The 24,520-nt window shown below is 44.3% G+C and overlaps 1 protein-coding gene across 1 annotated transcript in view; it reads right to left on the reverse strand.

Moving 5' to 3' along the window:
- The window catches only part of VIPR1 (vasoactive intestinal peptide receptor 1), a 114,664-nt gene that overhangs the window by 50,443 nt on the left and 39,701 nt on the right, over positions 1-24,520 (reverse strand). The window contains exons 2-3 of the mRNA XM_075044364.1: positions 24,151-24,247; positions 4,820-4,927 (exon numbers count right to left, since the gene is read on the reverse strand). Of these exons, the coding sequence (XP_074900465.1) occupies positions 4,820-4,927; positions 24,151-24,247 (205 nt within the window). The remainder of the gene's footprint in view (positions 1-4,819; positions 4,928-24,150; positions 24,248-24,520) is intronic.

Raw genomic sequence — 24,520 nt, forward strand, 5'->3', positions numbered from 1 at the left:
AAGGACTTTATAAATCCCTTGACTGGATTGAATCATCTTTCTCATGCAGCCTAGAACTTTTCCCAACCGCCTTGTAGAAGAAGAAAAGCTTGCTGTTTTCATGAATCAATGCTGATAAATATCCCTGTCATTTCAAAATTCCTACTTAAGAGAAAAGCTTGCACACCTGAACACTCAGTGTTGCTCTGCATGAGTATGTACCTTAGAGGGGACACACAACACAACTGCTGATTTTTGTAGCTGGTGTTAGCCACAGGAGTCTGGTTACATGACTCCCACCCCACACTAATTCTTGTCTGAAGAACTGCACAAAAACTTCTGAATGAGCACCATGGAAATCAGGTTAACAAACTGAGTGCATGTAAAAGCTGTCAATAATAAGCACCGACAGCTTCGTGCTCCTTCTAAGACTCCAGGTAGCCAGTAAAAGCATTGCTTCCATGGATATCCAAAGCCAGATACGACTTGGAGGATTTGCTTCTCAGCATGTAGGATTTGGGACTGCTAAAAAGGACAAAGAGCAGCAGGTTGAAGCCAGGAAATATCCTGAGCCAGACGGACAGCATTCTTAGCAATGACAATCAAAGGATGGGGCACAATTTTGCTGAGACAACTCCAGATTCACTTGACACTGATATTTAAAGTCTTGGCTTGCGTTTGTAGCTCATAATGCACAAATTATATCTGAGTATTCAGTGAACCGGTGCAGAACTGAGTCCCTCACCCTCCTGGCAGTCAGTGAGCGACACGGTCCTGTCCCTTTCCCTCTCTGTATCTTTGGCTCATGGCATATGAAATGCCACAGGTCTGTCAGAAGAACACGCAGAAGCAGCCCAGTAGACTTTTGGATCCTTAACATCATCTAATCACTTTAAAAGCTCATCAAAGCTATCTCCCAAGTTGGCCTTTACTTCCCACCAGAACCTTCCTCCAGTTTCTACTGTGAGTCTATTCATGGCAGTTTGCACATCCTACTTTTGTTGAATATTGGCTTAAACTACTCTTTTACCTCCTTGATTTCACTCTTGCAATGGGGACTCTCACCTTCTCAGAGGTGGGAAGATACGGCTGATATCTGATAACAATGCTGGTATTGTTCCAATGCATTTGACCAATATTGAAGGATTTTGAGTTGAACTACACAAACGCATGCATGTGTTGGTGAGCTTAGCTCCACGCAGGGAAGCTACTGTGCCTGGGTGACTCCAGAAGCTGCACTACCCGCCTGCGGAGAGGCAGGATCCGGATAGCTCTGTTCTAGGTGGCTTGAAAATAGGAATATCCCAGAATTAATGATAAATTGCAGTCCTCGCAGTCAGTAGGCCCGCTAAGCACAAGGGAGGGAAGTGGAGCAGGAAAGAGAAGTAAAACGTATTCATGAGGGAGGGGAAAGGAGAGCAGAAGTAAATTTAGAGCATCAGAATAAAAAAGGAGTTTGGCAAGCCTGAAACTCAGAAGGAGCTCACCTTGTTGAGTGGGATTCCAGAGCTTGGTTATTCCCATCCCCACCCCCTTAAGTCAATTAATCTCATAGTTGAAGCTTAAAAACTGTCAGTGCTAATTTTTACTGTTTAACATGTGCACAATGGACAATTTGCTTTTGGAGCAACTGTGGGAAACAAATCTCTATTACAAATGTTATCTTCCATGTATTGAAAGAAAGCTGGAATGCTCTGGTCAAGGGATAGCAAGTAATGGACATTAATAACAAAAGGTGTCAAAAATATTTTAATCTATCATCTTCTTCACATGGTACTGATGAATGTCAGGAAATAATGAAAATCTTCTGGATTTCTGAATGGCATAAAAATTTAATGTCAAATGACATCAGGACTATGCTAGGCATTTTAAGGTTTCTAAATGCCACAAGATATTTTATCTTTTGTTTACCATGAGACAGGATATTAGTCATTTGAAGAGCATATTCTCCGTTAGGCAGGAAAATCACATTAACTCTTTTTTTCCCAGTATTTCACCCTTTTCCTGCTATAAGTATAAAAAAGATTTTCTCTTGCTCACAACTTGGTATAAGCTTTCATGTTCCTGCAAAGGGATCAAAGAGTAAGACATAAACATTAACCAGATGATTGATTTCCTTGAAAGCTATTCAATGATACTTACTACTACACAGGAAGAACTGCTTCACAAACTTTAATAGCATTAGTTTTGCAACAAATCCTGCAACACAAGTGGCAATCTTACCCTCCCTTTATTTAAGACCATATCTGCTTTCCACATTTGTATATGATTGTACAAAGTGCGTAGCTCAGAGAAAATCAAAGCTTTTGTTTCTGCTTTGGAAACGGCATCAGTTTCTCTGTTTACAGAAGAAGATGCTAGCATGTATGCTCTGCAAAGGTGGGATTCACTCATATCGTAAGACATTCACATCTGCCAGAGCCACTCAACTGATTATAAATGAAGAGAAATATGTGGTTTATCAATGTTAAGTCAATTCATCCTGAAGTTGAAATCTGAAAGTCAGCTGAATTGCACCTCTAAGGAGCCTATTTCTCATCACTTACTGTAAAACGAGCTCAGAGATAGGTTTACATATGGAAAACTCTAAATGCCATTCCAGGTTACAAATTATTTTCCTAAATACAGGTATCTTAGCACCGGTTGAGGAATCCTTATGGATTTCTTAGATCCCCCAGAGTATCTCAGATGGCACCAGGTGCTTATCTTTAGGAAACTGAATGGAGCCCTCATGCAAACTTACCTGCGAGTTTAGAGCTGGCATTTCTACTACACTCAACAGAAAATTTATTAATGCAGCAAATGACATCTAAAGAGCTGTTCAGGTTCGTACATATAGTTGTCTGTTGGCTGCACTGACTAGACTACTGTTGACATTAATGGGATCCCAGACACCTATCTCTTACAGACACACCTGCATTAGAAACAGCAGAAATAAAGAGCTCTGAATCCGCTTTCTCCAGCAAAGCAAGTCACTCTGTGCTTTACCATACTAAGTGAGGAAAAATAAGTATTTTCATGGTGCTGTTCATCTGATCTCCTTAAGTGGCTAATTTATGATGAGATGAATCATGCCCTAGCCATCACTGACCAAACCAGCCAGCTTTTCAGTGACTGGAATCCTTGGATGACAGTCAGAAGCAAAAAACTACACTTAACTCGAGGGAACTCATCCAAAGCAATGTGAAATCCCCCTAGAAGGCTGCTGACGTTGCCAGCCTGCAAGGCTAGATGACATTTGCTGAGCTCACTGCTCACGGAACAGCACAAATGCCAGCAGCCACGCTACAACATGGGTATGCTGGGAAGGGTCACGGGTTGGCTTGTGTTTAAGGCTCTTTCTTGGCTGGGCACATTGAGATAAGCACACAGAGAGCCCAAGTGACGCCGTTTGCTCTTGGTGAAGTCTGGACTTCTTCCAGAATAGGAACCATTTACTCGCCTAAGCATAGGTTTTTTGAGATACCCTTAAGTACCTGAGAGTTCCAATGACACATGAACTATTGGAGAACTGCACCATTCTCCAGGGGAACCTGGAGACCGGGATGTCCTAGGACACTTTGGAGAGCAGTAGTTGCCCTCAATGGGCGAGTTTACTGAGTCCCACAAGCCCATCCTACCGCACAATTAAAGGCATCCCATTTTCATTAGCTTAAGTTCAACACAGCCACAATGACATATATATGATCAAACATGTATAATACTTTCCTCATTGCTCTGCCCTGGTGGGATGAAGTAGTAGAAAAACTTCTTCCCATTTCACTAACTCTGCTGGGTCTCTAAAAGCCAGTGAGCGAACGCTGTGCTCAGGAGAGGATAGGGCACAAAGCATCAACAGCAGGCAATTATTCCACATGGCTGAACCAGTGTGCAGGGGTCTTGTCCTGCAAAATGTTAAATTATAGCAGCTTCTGTCTGCTTCCCCTGGGTGTTGACACAGCAATGATGAACTACTGGGGAGTTCTGGAAACAGGGAGTTTACAGCACTAGGACAGGACTCTGGGGATTTTGAATTTCTGCAAAGATTTTTGGTGTGGCCTGGGCCAAGTCATGTAATCAGCGTGTGCTGGTTAATCAGTGTTGTGCCCTGGCCTGTTAAACAGGGATGGTATTGTGTCGTTACTCTCATTCAAAATCTATCATAGGTGTTTGGACTGTAAGGCTGTAAAAGTGGACACTTATCAGCTTGGTGCATAATCTCCAGTGCAAAAGAGCATAATTCTCTGTGGAGGTCTGCAGGGCTACTATAATAAAACTGGTAAATAATGACTATAAACTACCCGGAGACAGAGTCCTCTTGTTGTTGCATGGCCCTTGAGATCTGAGTTTTAAATAAAAGCTTCCCAGAGCACCCTGAAGAGTGAGTTAAGCTACTTTCTCCATTAACCCTCCCTGCCCGTTATTTGTCAGGTTAATTTCTTGGCCCATGGCCAAATTTGCCATTTCAGCAGAAAAATACTTTATTATGCACAGTTTCAGCTTGTTTATTTTATGTCAGAGACTTAATTAATTATAGTGCTAAACTGTTCATTTTGTACAGGAAACATGCTATTACACAAGGTGATTCATTTTTCACTGCACAACATCCACATTATTGGATTTCACCATGTTTGCATCCCTATGATCCAGAGTAGTACATGGTGCTGCAAAAAGGATAGGGAGGATGCTCTAACGGTTTGGGCATCCATGTATGGCTCGGAAACCTCCTTTAGCTTGTGTAAAGAGCTTGTTTCTCCCTCTGATCATACCAAGAACCTTCCCCTGTGACACGATGTGAAACCCCACAGGCAGTGAAGCCGTAAAACCATTTCAGTGAGATGAGCCGTCTGGTTTCGCTTACCGAGAAAGGTGGTGAGGAATCTGAAGTACTTCGGGCACGGCCGTACCACAACTTCTCCCACCTCCGCTTCAGGCCAGCACGTGATGTTGTCCCATTGCCTTCTGCAACCTGGGGAAAAGAGAAAAGCAGCTGGTAGGACAAGCACGAGTGGTATCTGCTGGATGGAGCAGAGGAACCGGGGCAGAGCAGCTGAGCAAAGGCCCGTGGAGCCTATCACCTTGGTGCAGGCACCTTTTGGGAGGAAAAGCACAGAAATATTTTCTTTAAAGAGGTCGCTTTCAGCTCTCCCAGTCCCTGAAATTGAGCACTGGCGGTGTCTGTAATTTTCCAGAAATTGGTACAGAAAGAACAGCAGATCAGTGCAAGAACTGGACAAATCAGAGTTACTACAGAACAGCGCTTTTTTTTAGATGAAAAAGGCAGAAATGCCTAATTAAATATCTCTCTTCCTTGCTCTTATCTCTCCCTGTTGCATTAAAACAGCTGGTCTGAATATGTGAGACATGCTCCCCTTCCTTCTCTGCTTCCCCCAAACTTCTGTCACCAGCTTTTTCTTCCCCTTGAAGTGAAATGATTGTGCAGGGGATGTGCTCAGGAAGAAGGGGACACTGATGACAATGGAGGGATCAGGAGCCAAATCCCTTCCCCAGAAGCAGTTTTTCTCTTTAAAAAGGGAGAAGGCACAAAACACTCCTGGAGGCTGAGGAGGGACAGTGCTGTCAGGAGATGCTCTCCATGGAAGGGTGGTGCAAGGTGGTACGCTCCCAGCTATCCAAGCTAGGAATGAAGGTATAACCACCAATGGAGCTAACTTCAGGGAGAAAACATAGGATTTTGTTAGAATTCAGCACTTCTGAAGATTTTCTGGATAGAATAAAAACTTTCTTGGAGAAAAAAAATTGCATGTCCTTCCTACAGAGTTATAATATGTTGTTCTGATTTTGTCCTTTTATTTCTGCTTTCTCAAAAGACATTAACGATATCACAGACATGCTGCACTGTTGAGTAATGTAACGTTAGCACTGAAGCCAAAACGAGTTGGCAGACCTGAATTAAAAAAAAAAAAAATCAGACGTGTTTGCCTCAACATCTTACATATTTTAGAGTTTTTACTAGAATTTTGAAAACCCTTTTTTTCCCCTTTAAATTTCCAACAGACAGGCATTTCAGTTGCTGCCTAGGTTAGATAGATGGGTTATCAACAGACCCCACTTTTTTTATAGCACCTCTGCTCTCGGTTATTTGTCTTGCCCCATTGGATTGCAACACTTCCCCAAATGTCATTAGCTTGTTGCTGTTAAGGTCAACAGCCTAACAAGAGAAACTAGAATATGAAGAAGAAAACTTTGAGAAAATACTTTTCACATGCAAGCAAAGGGAACTATGAAAACCACTGTCAAGCTGCATTTCTTGGTAATTATATCCCGATCTGAAATTCCTCCTCTAAATCATCTTTTACTACTTGAGCTAAGAAAAAGGCTGGTGTCATCATCAGTCTGTTCAGACAGAGGCAGCACGCTGTCTCAGATCAATAAAGAGAGCACACAAAAATGCTTTGAAGCTGAAAAAGAACCCTCAGCTCTCTTTCAAAGTTATTTTACGGGTTTTTCCTTCCTTCTTTCATGAGCAAACAGAACTTTTCAAATGAAGTCTTGAGGTGAGTTTATCGGAGCCTGAAAAATGAATAACTGACGGTATCTTCTTCATGCATGCTCTTCTGTCGCATTCATTAAAATTCAGTTTCCAGGTTTCTAATATCAGGTGCAAAGCTCAGTTTCCACAGCATCATACTTATCTGCCACCAGCCAGAAGCTCCAAAAGTGTTAAGATATTAGATATTCTGCCCATGGAAAACAGAGGATTTCATGAGAGGATCTTTCATGTTCTACAATCTTTTCCTTCATCATCCTCAACAAATTATAGTGCGCCTATTACCTCACGACAGGTTCCAATGCAAAATAAAATACAAGGTGATAGAACCAGATGGCTTTTTAAATGTCCTGAATTACGTGCTTTGAGAATTTTTGTGATATGTATCTTTTTCTGTGTGAGCATTTTTCACCACCACCTGTGATGCATTAAAAAAGCTTTTAGGTGTTCACTTTTGTAACAAAAGCTCTCTTTGATTAAAATAAAGCGAAGACATACAAGACTGGCCTTGCAAGACACACAAAGTGGATCTTTAAAAATTACTGCCCCTGTAAAGACCTCTCATATCTGCCTATTAGCTCGTCCAACACCATTCTTCCTTATTGACCCCCCCCAAAATGTGCTGACAATATTTGTGCTGCTGCCTGGAAAGGTCCACGTTTTAAAGGTGGGATTCATATACCGAAATCCATGCATCTCAGTGCCTGACCTGTAAACCTAAAGAAGCCAATGGAAACCAGAGCTCTGGCTGGTAGTTCATGTTGCTGTAGGATCGTTATCTAAAGTTCAGAAAATGAATCATTCTTTGGAGATGTCCTCTTCTCTCCAATGACTAGAAGAAGACGTGCATGAGTAACTCGAGTTTAATGAATTGGAATGATACAAAGATTGATACCTCCAAGATGCTCTGCATTTGCAGTCCAACACTTGCTGCTCACCCTGTAGTCATCCCATTACAAAACAAGGCAAAAGTTTATGCCTGTCCATCCAAACCAGGACACAGACAACCTTTACCAGATAACCTTCCAAAAAATGGTTTTCTTTCTCCAAATCTGATAGACCTTACCCTGGCAAACTGCTGGGATCAGGGGGTTGGCAGGCAATATTCAGTCATTTCAGCATGACAGATCAATACCTAAGAAAAGTATTTGAGGGCAGAAACAGCTGCAATGTGCCTTTGGAAAAGGAAATCCCTCTCTTCCCTGTGGCATCACTTGGTCTTCATGGATGTAATAAAGATGACAAATTGTTTTGCCTGATCAAATCATGTTTGGTGATTGCTAAGTGCTTTTCCATGAATTAATTATAAATGTTGTCTTCTCCCTTGCACTCAGTATCTGCAGGAAGATAGGTAAAGGTATTTATCAATCCTTACCCAAGGCAGCAGGTGCAAATGAGCCATGAATTCACCTACCCTTCAAGTCCATTTCAATTAAAAGTGCTGCTCTGCTCAATTGTTTGTTACTGAATGCCAAGGAATATGCACTGCCAAGGGCTGTGCTTTGCTTTGGAAAGGATTACAAGGGAGTCTGGAGAAGCAGTGTAAAAATAATTGTGTGACTTTTTCAAGAGAGTAGTATTTACCGCATCCCTGGGTAATCAGGTACGCTATTTAAACTCTTGTCGTTATAAGTGTGTGTATATATATATATGAAAGAGAGTCTTTTCCTTTTCAATTATTTTAACTGTGACTTCCAGACACTCAGCTTTGTCCTGCAGGTGCCTGGCAGATCGTGAAGTGCTCTCTGGAGCCAAATGTTTTCTTCTGGAGGGCTGCAAGGAGAAATCCTTCACGAGCCTAAAGAAGCTGCCTTTTAACCTTCCTTCAGATAAGCAGATCAAACTGCTCATCATTGCACTATAAGCCACGCAATTAGTGTAATTACTAGCAGCCACCTCTCTCCCTCTTGAAGTGGGCTCCTGAAGTCTTGCTCAAGGAACGGGCTGGAGGCCGTCGGCCACACGCAGGAGCTCAAATCTTTACATCCAGCAGCTCAGCCTCCTTTTTTGCAAGCCAAACCCCCCAAGCGCAACCCAGGGGCTGCATCAGCCTCAGCTGGGCTTTGGAGAGCCCTCCTCTAAGAGGTTCTGACTCAGAAGAAGTGGCCGCAGACCACTGACACAGTCCTGGCTGCAGTGGGTGAGGAGATAAATCCCACCACAGCTGCAGAAGGTGGTAATCTGTTCCACTGCCTCTGCTAAATGTGAATCAAAGCTCAGGCCCCTCATTTCCTCTCCCTTTAAAAGGTTGATAAACAGAAAACAGGTCAATCATCATGAGGCACAGGTATACAGTGGTTTGCAGAACTGGCAGAATAGAGCGGAAAAAACATTTATTTGAGTCCTATCTACAATTACAGCAAATACACGGTCAAAGCTTATCTAGGAAGCAGCAGAGAATAACTTTCCTTCATGAATAAACATGACTTCCAGAGCTCTGGCATGGCTGTGAGGTGTGACTAGGTTTGGCTGAGGGAAGAAAGTAGGCTGGTGCCAGGCACTCTCTTAACCCAGGAGAACTCCCAGTTCAGAAAAAAACCCCTTTCAGCACATCTCTCATTCACATCAAATTCCCCCTAAGGAATGGGGTCACTCCTGGTCTCTCCTGAAGGACGTTCACACACAGGACTTTTGCTCTTTGAATCCATGTTCAGATGCAAAGATACCCTTTTGATGCCTGGGGTATCTCAGGATCTCTGCATGCCTCTCACTACCCACAGGTAGGTAACAGCAAGGTAAAAGCGCAGCTTCATTAAGCCAAGGTGAGATATCACTGGGGACCATCACAGGCTGGTGTGCTTGCAATGAAAACTCATTTTTACTCCAGTTTGCCATCAGCAGGTAGTTTCCAACCTCTCTGGAGTCAGGACTGTAAATAGTTATTGGGTGACATTCATTCTCCCACTGACAAGCTCATGCAGAAGCGCAGCCTTGGTGCTCACCCCTGCTTTGCCCAGTTTGGTCTCGTTACAACCCATTATCTTTGCATCAACCTTCTTGTCCCAGTTGAGCGCTAAGCTTTTGCCTGACTGAAGAAAACAGAGCCCAAAAGATGGTCCCTGCACCAATCTACTAGCTCAATTCCAGAAAGGCAGCTTGAAGTCAGTCACAGGCTAGGAAAACCCATCATGAGCCTTGGGTTACAACTACTGCCCCAGACTCCAATGAGCAGAGACTTCCTGAATCAGGGATAATCTTCTATTTAAATCTTACAAGTTGCACGTAATGATAAAAAATACCTTAGATAGAGATCCTTTTTCTTCCATAAATCTTTTAAATTAAATGAAATCTGATTTTGCTTCTGAATTCATGGAAATTTTTAAAATTCACAGCCTCCTGGGCCAAGGATTTGCACAGTTTAAGTGTCCACTGAAAGAAAAAATACATCCTTTTCTGTATTCACTTTGAAACTGTTCATTGCTGATTTCATTAGGAATTGCCTAGTTCTTTTACGAAGACAGAAATATTCCTAACCTAACCACAATATCCCTTTTCCTGGGGAGAAAAACCATAAAATCCTCTTTCATATCCCTCCTCAGGCATCTCTTTTTCCAGCTGATGTGTCCTAGCCCATTTAGTTGCTTCTAGCATGAAAGAAGTTCCCTATCATTTCTCCCCTGTATTTTTTGTGTTTTTAATTCTACCCCATCCTGCCCTGCCCTGGACTTGCAGAATAGGGTTTTACCTGATTTTCCTGTGACAGACTGGGTTTGACTGGGGCTAGCTTGGCTCCAAGCTGTCACTAAATGAATCCTCCCACCCTTCCCTGCAAAATTCAACCCTTTCCCTCCCGTATTCGCTGCTGTGCCCTCCTCCCCGCCAGCTCCACTCATACACTCAAGCGTCCTGCGGGCATCTCTCCTCCCCCAGCTCCATCTCATCACCTTTTTTATTTTTATCGACACTGACAGTCTGCTCTGAAGAAAAGCCGTCCCCTCAGAGCTCCCCTTTCAGCTTTCCATGGCTTTGTATTTAATGTGGGTATTTTTTACCTGCCATGCTGCCTGCTGTCACCCCAGCACGGCAGGCAGGATGTGACAGAGAAACCACTTTTAGCTGAAAGAAAACCACAACCCTGCCAGGGCACGCAAACCCCTGACACTGCAGCATTTCCTTGCCACCACTGATGTGCTCTTTGTGGCTCACTGATGCTCCTTTTTTCATCCCTCAGCGAGGGATTTGAAGTCCCGATTCAGCAGAAAATGGACTTGGACAATCACAGAAAGCAAAAAAAGAATTCCCAGGTTGAGGGTAAGTGAAAAGAGTTTACCTTGGACTTTGCCTCAATACCTGTGGCAAGACAGATATTGATTTCATTTCTCCCACTCTGGGTACAAGCTGGAGAGTAACAAGAACACTGCTCCTTGCTATAAATTCTGCTTTGCACTTCTGCAGTGGCTTCCAGTAGAAACTGTCCAAGCACTCAACAGGAAGTGTTAAAAGATATCTTTCTTCCTAAATGTTTGCAGAAATTTGACTCAAAGACGTATGAAGGAAACCTCACCTTAAGCCCCCAGACTGAGTCATTCTAAACAGTGTGAAAGAAATCACCAGAGACTATTTCTGGAGGATTATTTTTAAGCATGAAAATCCCATGAGTTTTTCCATCATCAACATCTACTAGGAAACAAGTTTAAAAAACAAAAAAAGTTTCTAATCTTTCAGCCTTTCTTTAACTGACAAACTAAATAAACACTTGACTTTTTTCATCCCTCCAGATCACTCTTTATAAATCAAATTTGTGAGCTGAGCCCTTCTGCCTGATTCCAGAACATATAAACTGAGACAAAAGATCCAAACCAAAGATTTACAAAGGGGGTTGCCAAAACCATAACTTATCTCCTCACCAGCATCTTCACAGGCTTGAGAGGTGGGCCTGTGCAAACCTCATGAAGTTCAACAAGGCCAAGTGCAAGGTCCTGCACGTGGGTCGGGGCAATCCCAAGCACAAACACAGGCTGGGCAGAGAATGAACTGAGAGCAGCCATGCGGAGAAGGACTCAGGGGTGTTGGGTTGACGAGAAGCTCAACACGACCTGGCAATGTGCAGGACATGGACCTGTTGGAGAGAGTCCAGAGGAGGGCCACAAAGATGATCAGAGGGCTGGAGCATCTCTCCTGTGAAGACAGGCTGAGAGGGTTGGGGTTGTTCAGCCTGGAGAAGAGAAGGCTCCAGGGAGACCTTAGAGCAGCCTTCCAGTACCTAAAGGGGGACTACAAGAAAGCTGGAGAGGGACTTTTTGCAAGGGCATGTAGTGATAGGACAAGGGGTAATGGCTTTAAACTGAAAGAGGGTAGATTTAGACCAGATGTAAGGAAGAAATTCTTCACTATGAGGGTGGTGAGGCACTGGAACAGGTTGCCCAGGGAAGCTGTGGCTGCCCCATCCCTGGCAGTGTTCAAGGCCAGGTTGGATGGGGCTTTGAGCAACCAAATCTAGTGGAAGGTGTCCCTGCCCATGGCAGGGGAGTTGCAACTAGATAATCTTTAAGGACTCTTCCAAGCCAAACCATTCTATGATTCTATGATCTAGACAAGAGAGAGATCTCTAGTGCTCTGACATGAAGCATGCTTAAAGGATTATCCCTGGGCTTCCTCATTTCTCGCTCAATTACCCCTGCTCTTCCAGAAGTTGTAGAGAACTGGATTTATAGAGAATCAGACTTTGAATTTAGGTACCTGCTCTTCCTGTGTGGCTTTTCCCACGTTGGCACCTCCAGATAGCAATTCGTAGTGAAGATGACTAGGCTCAACCTCTAGCAATGCTTTTTTGACTGTTGGGGAGGCAAGAGTGACTACGCTGATAATATAAATCTAAAATAGGACTCAGACAGGCTGTAGCTCCTCCGTACCTCACTGTCTTGCCTACCAGAAGGGATGTTGCGAGGAGGAAAGCATTAGAGATTTTGTGGGTCTTCCTAATAGAACAGGCCAAGCAAGGACAGGACAGGAGTGCAGCAGCTCACAATGATGGTTCAAGTGCTGTGAGAGTCAGGAGAATTTTCCTAAACTTTCCAACAATTAGTCCAATCCACATGAATTCCCTGACTTGCTTAAATGTATATGGCAACTTGAATGGTAGCATAAAGATGAGAGCTCTGGAGACCTGGCTGCTTCAATGAAGTGCAAACCCCCCCATTGACCAACTCAGCTTGACTTGCTCTTTGAAGGCAAACAGGCAAGTGACAGCCCCTCGTGGCAATGTGCTCACAGTTTACCAATCTGGTATAACCTGTGGAGAGGTCTCTCCTACAGCAATTATGGCATGATTAAGAGGAATCTTATCCTGTTGCTACTTGGAAGGATCATCCTGCACCTTCAAGACCAAATGATGTGCTTTGCAATGGAGGAGATTTTCAGCCAATGCTGTGTTGCTCTTCTTCACAGTAAATATTGGACTAAAATACCACACCCCACTGAAAAAAGGAAGGGTAAAATGGAAGTTTCCTCTACAAACTGTAAGCCACAGACTGCCTGTCCTGCTACTAGTAAAATACTGCAGTCCTTACGCAAAGCTGGAGAGAGCTTCACCATGTAAAATCTTCATGATCTGGCTCTCGCTTATTAAATGTGCTGGAGTTTGTGCTGGAAATGTGCTTCTTGTCCATAAATATAGAGGGACATCTGCAGAAGCAGGAACGGTTGTGTGGAAGTCCTGTACCTGAGCTCTGTAGGAAGGGACAAGAGGGACCAGAAAGCTTTGGTTTCACATGGAGGCATATTTAATGGTTAGAAGGCAACAAAAAAGAAAAGCTAAACTTGTGAGACACCGATATTTTAAAAGCTTTCCATAATAGAAACCCTACTTCAGCCTGGTGGATGTAAAATGTGGTATCTCTGACCTTAGATTCTCATGTCCTCCACAATTTTACTTTCTTATGTTAAAAGGTCTGGATATCAAGAAATAAAGGCACCTAGATTACAGAAAGTCCAGGGCATAGTAAAATCAGCAGAAAAATCTCCACCTACTGCAGCAGGTTTTGAATCTTGGCCATATATTGTAACAGGAGTTTGACATAACTTACGGCACAGGCAACATTTTCCAATATACTTATCCTATGTAAGAAGGGTGGATACCATCATGAAAGTGCTCTGATACAGTCAGCAGGAAAAGAAAAATAAAAAAGATGAGGAAGGAGAGAGTTCTTAACCAGAAATCTGACAGGATGTGAGGGGGGACAAATACAAGCCGTTGTCAGAAACAAAACCTCTGCATAGATGGGTTTCATCTGAGCAATTATCCAGAGCTGTGCAAATGCTTTGAACTTGCTTTCCATTGGTCTGCAGCAATGGCATTTTCTCCTATTTTTATAACTTTTGCGTAACTAAGGCTGTGTGCATTTATATATTATGCTAAAAAAAAATAACACAGTAACCAAAAACTCTGCTGGCATTTAAAAATGTTACATATTCTCCAAACTAAAATGCCTTTTTCAGTGCAAGACTTAAGTCCGCTAAATGGCTGTTAATCTCGACAAGCCACAAGACAGCTGTTCCCAAGTCAAATAAACACTGCTGTTTGCTAGAAAGCTTGCAGACAGGACATGTCAGCAACAGGAAAAACAAAAGCAAAGCCTCCACCCCTATAGACTATTAAGGCAGAAAACAGATGTTGTAACGTCTTGTCTCATGATTGTGTCTGTAGGAAGGTGAGGTCAAGGGAAAAATCAGCTCTTAGCTCTACAGGGAAGAGTGATGAGCTGCTGTGTAGATCTGTGTTTGAATTTCATCCTGTTGCTGGTAGGTGTCTGGACTTCAGACAGCGGCAAGCGACTGCGGAGGTACCACTATCCAACTGGGAATTGGCAGTCCCCAGTGGAGACACAAAAGTCTGGGGGCTGCTCACATCTAAGGGTTGAGCCTGGGTTTACCACCACGTGCTTCCTTCTCACGTTTCAGATGCCAGCTTTCCTAGCGTGATCAAGGGAAGGTTATCCTCTGAAAAATACAGGGCAGAGTTCTTTCTTTTGAATTTCCAGAGAGCACGCTCCACCTCTGTAAGAGCTGGAACATGAAGTGTTGGTGGCTGGGAAGGGTCCCAGAGCAGATGAGAAAAGCGTTAATGAAGGCAGACCATGTGGAGGTACCATGCAGTGGCCTGTCCCAACTGAGTATCATGGCCACTGTCCAATAACTGGAAGAAAAATTTCTGTTAAATAAAAGGCACCTTGACTCTGGTACTGATCCTCTAAGAGAGATAAATGAGTCTGGGGTTTAAGGTCTTGATGTCACCAGCGGAATTTTCTGCTGTTGTAGGAGAGGTCACATTGTCCAGGAATGGAGAGGACTGATGTCATATCTGGAAGTTGCCCGATGCCACTGGTCAGAGCAAGACTGAAATCAAGAGGCCCTTTGTATCACCTACATCAGAGTAATAAAGAACAGTTAATGAAAAACTAAGGAAAGATAACATTGAAAGAAGTCCTGCAGGTGCCTTTGCCGTTAAAGAGATCATTAAGATCAAACGTAGGTATCTATTTCAGACTGAACTAAATTGTTCTCCAGGCTTCATTGAATATATTGACTAGATTTGATTTAGCTGACCAGCAGTAGTCGTTTAATGCCATTCCTGATGTCCCAGGATATATGAGGTTTTTGGAGGGGCTGGTGGATATGGCACAAGACTTAAGAGAGCCCTATACAACCTGAAATGACAACTGGAGGCCACACTGGTTATACAAGAGCATCTCTTAAGAACTTTGATGTGTGGCTAAGGGCTCACAAGAGTCAACCCCTGTCCAAGGGTCTAATTTTCTTGACTTTTTTCTTTGACTGCTCTGAACCACGGGGACTAACCTGTCTGCTTCCCCTGCAAGCAAAGCCTCTCTGCAGACCTTCTCAGCCTCGGGACAGGTCTCCTCTGGCTGCACCAGTGCCATTTTACATTATTACTTGGAGTCCCCCTTGGATATCTGCCAAGGTTTATATTTTCCCTGGAAGCTATCACCCTTCAAATCTGCAAGTTTGGTGGCTCACTTGAAACCTCCCTCCACTAGAGTTTAAAACAGCTTTTTTTGCTAATGAAACCATCCGTCTTCATGTACGTCAAGGTGTAAGGAGCACTTGGCAGGTCTCAGGGACCACCAGCCCGATGCAGCCAGAAAATGCAGCATCTCCCCAGCCTGGGGTGAGCGGTCCATCCACCCCCTTCTCCACCTTGCTGTGTGCACTACCTCGAGCGCTTGAGCTGCCGTCAGCCACGTAGTGCCTGCTCCAGCCATGGAGCACCTGGAGAGCTGCCGATAACCGGACTGTCGTACAAATCCGACCAACACATCATCTATCCCAGGAGGTCTTATGCAACTGGAAGGTGAGAATTCACTTGAACTTTTGCAAGCAAGGAACTATTAATTATTTCTTATCTTACTGCACTATAAACAGATGGTGATGAATAAACAGACTCCTAATTTAAACTTCATTAACGTTTTTCCAGCTTGACTTTTAATTTCCATATGTTCACTGCTTCTTCTGCCATCAAACACGCCTTGACTTCTTCAAGGGAGACTGACAAAGAACCCCAAGCTCCAAATTTGGCTTTTCAAGCCAGCCTCCGCTCCAGGCCTGTGGAACAGCAAAAGCAGTATTCAGAGTTTAAACATGGGCCGTCTCCCACCTGGATTTCTTTGCATGTGACAGTGCTGATGATGGGCTTGCAGGACTCGGCTTTATTGCCCATAACAAGTGTGAAGCATGTACAAGTTAAGCAGATGTGAACAGGCATTGGGGGGGGGGGGGATTGGCCCTATTTTCTTTCGTGTTTTCCACTTTTCTGACTTTTTGATTTGGTTTCAAATCCTGCTTGCAAGACAGACAGGTCTAGATTGCAAATATAAAGTGCAGTGCTGAAGTACTCAAGGTATCAGAAGCAGCTCGACTGTAGCAGCTCCTTGATGGCTATTGGCAATTTTCAGTGACACTTAGAAAATCATCTCAGCTATCTCCACATTACTGAACTGTGGGGAACAGACAGACAAAATGCTGGTCTGACTCTATGAGATGCTGACAGCCTCCAGCTGTGAAGTTTTTAGCTCATTTCACTTGCACTTAACTTCAAGAATTTAGGATCCAAATCAAGCCGAAGGTCTTGCCTATTGGAGAAGAAAAAAAAAGTCCTGAAAAACATAAAGTGATGGAAGTTCAACAAAGGGAAATGCAAAGTCCTGCACTTGGGAAGCAATAACGCCATGCACCCGTATGGGCTGGAGAGCAGCTCTGCAGAGAAGGACCTGGGGTCCTGGTGGACACCAAGTTGACAAGAGCCAGCAATGTGCCCTAGCCACAAAGAAGGTGAATGCTATCCTGGGCTGAATTAGGAGAATTGTTGCCAGCAGGTCAAGGGAGGTGATCCTTCCCCTCTGCTCAGCACTGGTGAGACTCATCTGGGATGCTGGGTCCAGGTCTGGGCTCCCCAGTACCTGAGAGACAGGGACATACTGGAGAGAGTCCAGCAAAGGGCTGCAAAGAAGATTAAGGGACTGGAGCATCTCATGTATGAGGAAAGGTTGAGAGAGCTGGGGCTGTTCGGTCTAGACAAGAGAAGGCTCGGGTGGGATCTTATCAATGCGTATAAATGTCCGATGGCATTCAGGGGAAAGCGAAGAAAACAGAGTGGCAATGGGCACAAACTGAAAAACAGGAAATTCCATTTAAACATAAGATTTTTTTCCCCTGTTAACATACTTAAACACTAGAACAGGTTGTCTAGAGAGGTTGTGGTGTCTCTATACGTGGAGATATATTCAAAACCCAACTAGACATGGCCCTGAGCAGCCTGATTTGGTTGACTGTGCTTTTATCAGGGGTTTGGACTAGATAACATCAAGAGGTCCCTGCCAACCTCAGTGATTTTGTCATACTAAGCCAAGGAACTATGTTAATGCAGAAAACCGCATCCCACCTGCTCAGGTCACCAGGCTCTGGTGTCAGGAGTCTTCTGTGGTTTAAAGGTCTCCCCTCTCCATTCTAGAATATTTTCCCTCATATTCAAACTTCCATGCCATTAAAGTAAACTCCAAAACTGGGCCAGGATTCCAGGATACCAGTGCTGCCTGGTATTCCCACTAATCTCCACGCAGGCTGTTTACCTTTCGATGCCGTGCTTTCTGCACAGTGGCATGCTCTCTGGAGCTGCTCATCCCACCCAGACACAACTCACAGTACCTTGTTCAGCTGCCATCCCTAAATGACTCTCCTGCTTCTGAAAGCGTATCTGATTGCAGAGCAAATTGATTAGCAATAATGGGATAAACAGATAATGAGCTGAGCCAACCGACCTAGACCTGACTGCTTTTCTTTTGGCTTTTTAACAAAAAAGAGAGGGTTGCTTTTTTTTTTTTTTAAATTTTATTTGGGTGCTTCAGGTTAAGCTGAACTCTTTGTAAACTACAGCCATGGAGAGGTGAAGCTTTCTTAAAAACAAACAAAAAAACCCTTTTCTGTGCTCCAGGATCATTAAGTAAAAAAAGCAAGTGGAAGTCAGCAAGAAGCAACGCAGTGATGAGACCTGCCTTGCAGCAAGCCTTTAGGAGCTCAGCCACACTTCACATAGGGAGACATTTGCCACCATCTGTGAGTCTGGAAAGCAAAAACCCCTCCAGCCATCCTCTCCTCCTAACCCTTGGGAGAGCTTCCCTACTGCTGCTAACTGTATTATCAGCTAAGCAGTCACTGTATTGCATACAGATGCCCTGGCTGAAAATGTATCTGGAGTATAAGCCTGGTTTTCAGTGGGGCTGGGATTGCATTCTTTACTTTTGAAGTATGTTTGTAAAATTTCAAATTAAAGCAGAGATTAATGCATTTTCAAAATAATGCAGAGGACTGAGGAACTCTTTTTATTATAAGCTCCTAAAACTTAGTAGTTTTAGGTGCCTTGGAGTGCTACTAAGTGCCTTGGAGAACCCTAGGCTGTGGAATTGATTATTTGTTTGTTTTACATTTCAGTGGTGGGAGATGCCACCAGAGAAGCAGCCCTGTACAGCCAGAGAGCTAAGAGAAAGGGAAAGAAGAGAGCCCAGGCAGCTACTGGGCAGCTCACAGCTTGCTATCAGCCTGCTGGCAGCATGGAAACTGCTTTCTGCAAAGCAATTCTTAAAAACTTCTCATCACACTTGTCCAGCAGGGTGGCAGAGAGAGTTCTCACTGAATGCATTCAAATCCTGGGACTGACTTGGCTGAACTGATACTGCAGTTGCCCAGGCAGGACTCCCACGGGTCATGTCGAAAATTTCGATATGACCTAGGAACCCTTTGAATGACGCAGCTGAACCCCCAAACCCGACCTGCTACCAACTGTTTACACTACACTGACTTTGCAGAAAGCAGCGCTGCAGGGTCTCTGGTGTTTTAATGCACTGAGATGCTGCTGAGCTAAGTGTCCTGGCTGTTCTGGATGCTGGAGCACCGTCAGAACTTTAGCTCCTGCCTCTGCATACCCATTACAGCACTGCATTGCTTGGCACTGGCATATAGGGCAATGCGGCTTTTGTATATGTTAGATACAACTTGGGCATTCCCAAGGAACTCCCTAAGCAGCTGCTGGGAAAACATCATCCACAAAAATCTGCACCCGCAGCCATTGCAGATTGATGTATGATACAGATTTATTTGGGAGAAAAGGTGTAGAGAAAGAGAAGAGGCAACCTAACCTGGATGACGTGAATTTTCTGTTTTGGGGTGTTATTTCTCCCCAGATACATAGTAGCTTCCTGTGAATTTTAATCCTGGGTGTTGCTAAAATACTGCATTTCCTATTCCTCTGTCTACCCACAGTGTTTTTACAGGTCCCAATCATAAAACAGCTGGACAATTTTCAATCTGTCCTTACCTTACCACTGTTAGATAGGAAAATATTAATATTTCTATTTTAAAGGAGGAAAAATAAGGCCAGGAGACCTAGGCATCAACTTAACTGCAGCAACAGTGCTACTGTAGTTGCAATCATCTGTGGATATCAAGTAAGGCAAAGTTTGCAGGGAGAGCAACTGTGAGACTAGCACTGAGTGGGATTAAAACATGCTTAGGGTGGGAAATTAAGGCACCCACAGCTAATGATTCATATTTGCAAGACATCATTACAAGCAGACATGATCTGTGTCATTCATGGTATTTTATCTAGTGCATCCCAGCCATGCCTGCCACGAGAATGGCCTGTTTCTGGCAAGGAAAGCCAGACACCTGACACATAAAAAACCTCCAGATTTCACTAGTCCAACACCCAGGTACATCTGTGTGTGAGGCAATCCAGCAGCACTTTCTCTTTAGCTGTGTGATAAAGGGAGGAATAACCAAAACTCCCTTTCCAACCTGTCAAAACCCAGCAAAAAAGTCTTCTACATCACCTCATAGAAATGGTGCAGGCGATCTCACTGAGTTGAGTTTTAGGTCCTTTAGAACACAGTCTGCACTGAGATTGAGCGGAGGCATTTTGTACATCGCCAGTCCTGCATTGAGCAGGGAAGAATCCCGCCACTTGCACAATAACAGGTATTTCAAAAGATTTTTTTCATAATGCCCCAAATTATATTGTGAGCACTCTTTGGGGGCCAAAGGGCTAGAAAGATCATCTAACAAATACCCAGGTGAAAGTTTAGCTTCCTGAACTGCAATTCTGTATGCGAACGAACAGATTCATCACTCCTAATGACGGAACTGGGACTTCACCTCATTTGGCCAAATCCCCTCCAAGCCAGTGACCACCAGGGCAGGAATCCCCTGCGCTGTGTGGTTATTTCCAACACAGCTGAGCTGTTAGCTAAGAATCTCCTCACAGTAAACGAAGATCTCGTCAACGGGCAAGACAATCTGAACAAGATTCATCACATCCTAAAAGAGATGCCTACGCTTGGCCAGAATACACTAGAGCTACCTAAAATCAAGTGAAAGAAAGCCCTCCCCGAAAGTCATTCCCACGCAATGGCTATTTGCCCATGTGAAACAAACCTGTCTCAGTCTACTTAGTCTTGACCTTAATGGTAAAGAATCCACTTCTGTATTGAATCACAATCGTCGCTTTACATCTTTACTAGTTATTTCAGCATGGAGGTAAAAGGATAACAGGGCAGAGGACGGCAAGGGCAGTCCTGCTCATGAAATCCATCCTGTGCCGCAATAGACAACTGCATCCTACACACCCTTTCATAAACTGGGCAAGCTCTGCCATGAAGTCAATAAAACACTCCTTCCTGCAGACCTCCAGAAAGGCTTTTCAGTATCCTCCGATGGTTATAAACTTCCTTTAAAGTCCAGACTTTGATCTCACAGCCGTTTTATTCTCCTGTGTACACACTGCCAGCTTAAACTGATCTTCCCCGCTGTTTTCTCCTTAGCTGCATCTTCTGCAGCCCTTCCCGAGCTGAAAAGCTAACCTCTTCTTATCAGAGATGGTCGTGCTTTTGTGACCCCCGTGTCTCTCCTGTGTCCCTGCCAAAGTCTCCTCAAATGTGGGTAACTTCACAGATACTGAATCACACTCCTATTAGGGAATAGGGACTCCCATCCTGCTAATAATAAGCAGCAGTCCTGTGGTCCAGGACTGCTGACACCAGGAACAGCAGTTGGCACCTACTAGCAGCACTGAAAACACAGAGGTTTAATTTGAAAAGAAAGCATCGATTTCACCCATGCGTACACACCCACTATAAGGAATGGATGTTCGAAGACAAAATAGTGTTAAGACAGACGCTTTTGTTTATCAGTGGAGATCTACCTGCTTACCCTGAGCCAGTGATCAATCTCAGCACTACCACCACGTGTTCTTAATAAGTGACCAATCTATCTGACAAATCAAATTACATCTGTGATTAAGCCCCTCTGATCAATACAATTGATAATGGCTTCCAAACAAAGCTTTATTTCCAGACTCTACTGAAAAGATGTGTTTCCTTATTTCCACTCATTTAATTAGAAAAGATAACAAATAGGTTGTTAAACCTCAAGCGATTTCCTTTTTGCTGAAAGGATGTTGAATGTGCAGACGGCAACACACCTACCTGGCCATAAATCAAGGTATTACATTACAGGTGGCAGGGAATCTCAATTGCTTTCCATTCCCATTCTCTGGGGGACTGAACTGTGTTAAGGTTGCATTTTTCCTGGGAGTTTTACCAGGATTTTTTCTTTCTAGCAACACTCAGGCTAAACAGTCATCACCTTCCTATGATCTCATATCATCACCTTCATAAGATTTCTCCCCAGCAAACTTCCCCCTCACCCCCACCCATCAAAGTTCAAAGTTTTATTTTGCAGCTGTGCTCAGCTATGTTCACTGAGTTCTGGAGCCCCACTCCAGAAAAACATCTTTTTTGACCCATTTGTGCTCACACGCTATGCCTTGAACACTCCAAGGGGGAACCACATCCCATTTAGGCACTTTGAAGTTACCTGTCCACACCACTTTCAAAGCAGACTTCTCCATGAGATGATTCACCCATAGTCACCCATTTGAGAGCCAACACTTTAGAGTTGCTGGGTTCTTTCTGTTGGTTGCAAGGGCAGCCGTGAGTGTCTAGATAAGAGTCAGGTATCAAGCTCTTCAATACCTGCTGATGTTTTGGGGCAAATGAATGCCAACGGCTTTCCACAGAGTTTGCGCTGTAAAATTTGGTTGGACACATGCTGTGTGTCCCTATACACACTTGACCCACACTGATGTCACCAATGACCATTTCTACCCAGGACATGCAGACATACACAAATGGCATCTGACATTAACTCAGGATTAGCAGGTACTGTCTCCATGGACAAAAAACATTTTCTAGTGCTCACAACTGCAATTTCTGAATCAGTCCCATTTAATGACCGTAGGTAGAAATGACTGGTGGAAATGCAGAATTATCCCAGTCCAATATTTCAGCATTCCATTATGAGAAACAAACTCCAAAGGAATTTCATATACTTGCTACTGCTTGGGCATTAAGGGCTTGTAAAATGACTGAGTGTGTTTCTACATTAGAATTAGGAAAAATGTTTTCGGAGGTTTAATTCAGCGGAGAGGAAAAAAAACCTGGTTTGGATTAAAATTTCCAAAGAGAAAAATCATTTTGAAAAAGCAGAAAAAAATATTAGCACTTGAAGTATTTATTCTGCTATTTTGAATGTACTGTATTTAATTGAATTTCTTTAAATACCCATGAAAATGAAATGAAGCACTTAGTTGGCTTTCAGATGAATGTTTTTAACTACCATGACTTTTCCTTTTACTGGATTCCAGAAGAACATTTCTTCAAAGAAGCTGCATTTAACTGTACAGGGACACTTGAAATAGTTTCCGAATCAAAGAAAACTGTATCTTAGTAGATAAAAGCCGGGGCCAAAAGCCATCCTTGCCTTCAGTAGAGCTCCTGCAGGGATCAGCTTGTCCCCAGGATTCTATTCTATCGTTGTGCAGAACTGTCCTTCAGTCTGTAGCCCAACTGCAAGCAATGCCAAGGGAGAGAGGATGAGAAGACATCCTCTTCCACTTTTTCCCCTTTCAGGAGGTGGGATGCAAACATCAGGCACGATACACGTCTTCCCACCCCTTCCCCCAGCAATGCGATACCTTGTGTTCGGAGCCTGACAGCCTACCGCCGGTCCCTACGCCTCCTTTATTCCCCAAACCAGGACCCGCAGTTTGAGAGAGGCACTTGGAGGGGGAGAGGTCCAACTCAGTGCCTCAACTTGGGGCTTTGACAGCACTGCTGTGGGACGGGATGGGATGGGATGGGATGGGACAACACCAAACCCAAAAGCTTTCTTTCTCTGCCACGCTGATCTCTACAATTTCAGACAGCACGGGTGGCTGCGTCAAAATTTCCCAAGCTCTCTGCAGGCTGCCCGCTGGGGATTTGTGTTAGCATAGACCCTTTCAACATCACCCACCCGTGTCCCGTCTCGCACGTTGGTCTGCAGCTCCTTTGCTCTCAGCAACTTCTTACAGCCTCTCTCCTGCTCTGAAACCCCACGTGCCCAATGCACGGTGTGCCATGCCTGCTCCTCAAGGGAGGCACAGCTCCATGGTTGCTGCCTGAGACCGGGATGGAGAAATCTTGGGAGGCTAAAAGAGGAAAGGTGGCATCATCGACCTCTCCCTCCTCTCCTGATCGCTGAAGCAGGGAGTGCGTGAAGGGGACTGGAGAGCCTTCCAGAAGCACTGCCCAATGTGGTGTGTGCTCCATGTCACGAGAACAAGGAGACGATCTCAGCTGTCTGGCCCAACTTCAGAGATACCTTGCAGCCTTGGAGCACACCCTTCCTTCCTCTGCTTCGACACCAGGACAGGAGCAGCTTTGGCATGGGGATGGGAGAGCGGTTCAATGGAAGGAGAAGGTCGCCGTGACTTCCCTTGAAGCACGCCAAGGCCTACGAGAACTTCAGGCTTTCAGATCCCATGGAAAAATTGGTTAAGGCACTTCCAGTTCAGAGAGATGGATGACTAACTGTGATTAAACACACTGAGACACCTAAGCTAGGCTTAGCCAGCTGGGAGGCAGCCAGTGATCCCCAGCGAGCAATTCAAACTCTTGGTTGATTGAATCGTACTTTGGAAGTACCTATTCCTCTCCCTCCTAATGTAAGAGCTCAACATCAGCTGGAGTGACTGCCCTGCAGCAGAAGGGGTGAGAAATGGCATCGGCGAGGCAGACGTGAGGCTGGGTGATGTTGGTTTTGCAGGCCAGGGAGAGAAGAGAGCGTCCCCATACCTGAAGTCTGGTTATCCCCCATAAGCTCTGCCAAGCACTGGCTGCGCTCCTCTTCGATCTCCTGCATGATGCTGCACTCTGGACGTGTGCTGGATGCCTGCAGAAAGGGCAGAGAAGGAGAGAGTGAGCAAAACCCAAATATCCTCAGAGATGTGCTCCTGGGGATTCATGGTCGTCTGAGCTCTCCTGGGCCACCGCACAATGAAGATATACATCCAGCCTTATTCTATGTTTGCTTGAGAGAAGGGAGTGTAACCCAGAGTTTGTTGAAAAAACAGCATTTCCCTCCATGACTTCCTTAAAAAACAGCATTTCCCTCCATGCCTTCCTTAAAAAAACCCACAACTTATTTTTTTCTGATGATCAGGAG

This window comes from Buteo buteo, chromosome 2, assembly GCF_964188355.1.
Source record: "Buteo buteo chromosome 2, bButBut1.hap1.1, whole genome shotgun sequence".
NCBI classification, from domain to species: Eukaryota; Metazoa; Chordata; class Aves; order Accipitriformes; family Accipitridae; genus Buteo; species Buteo buteo.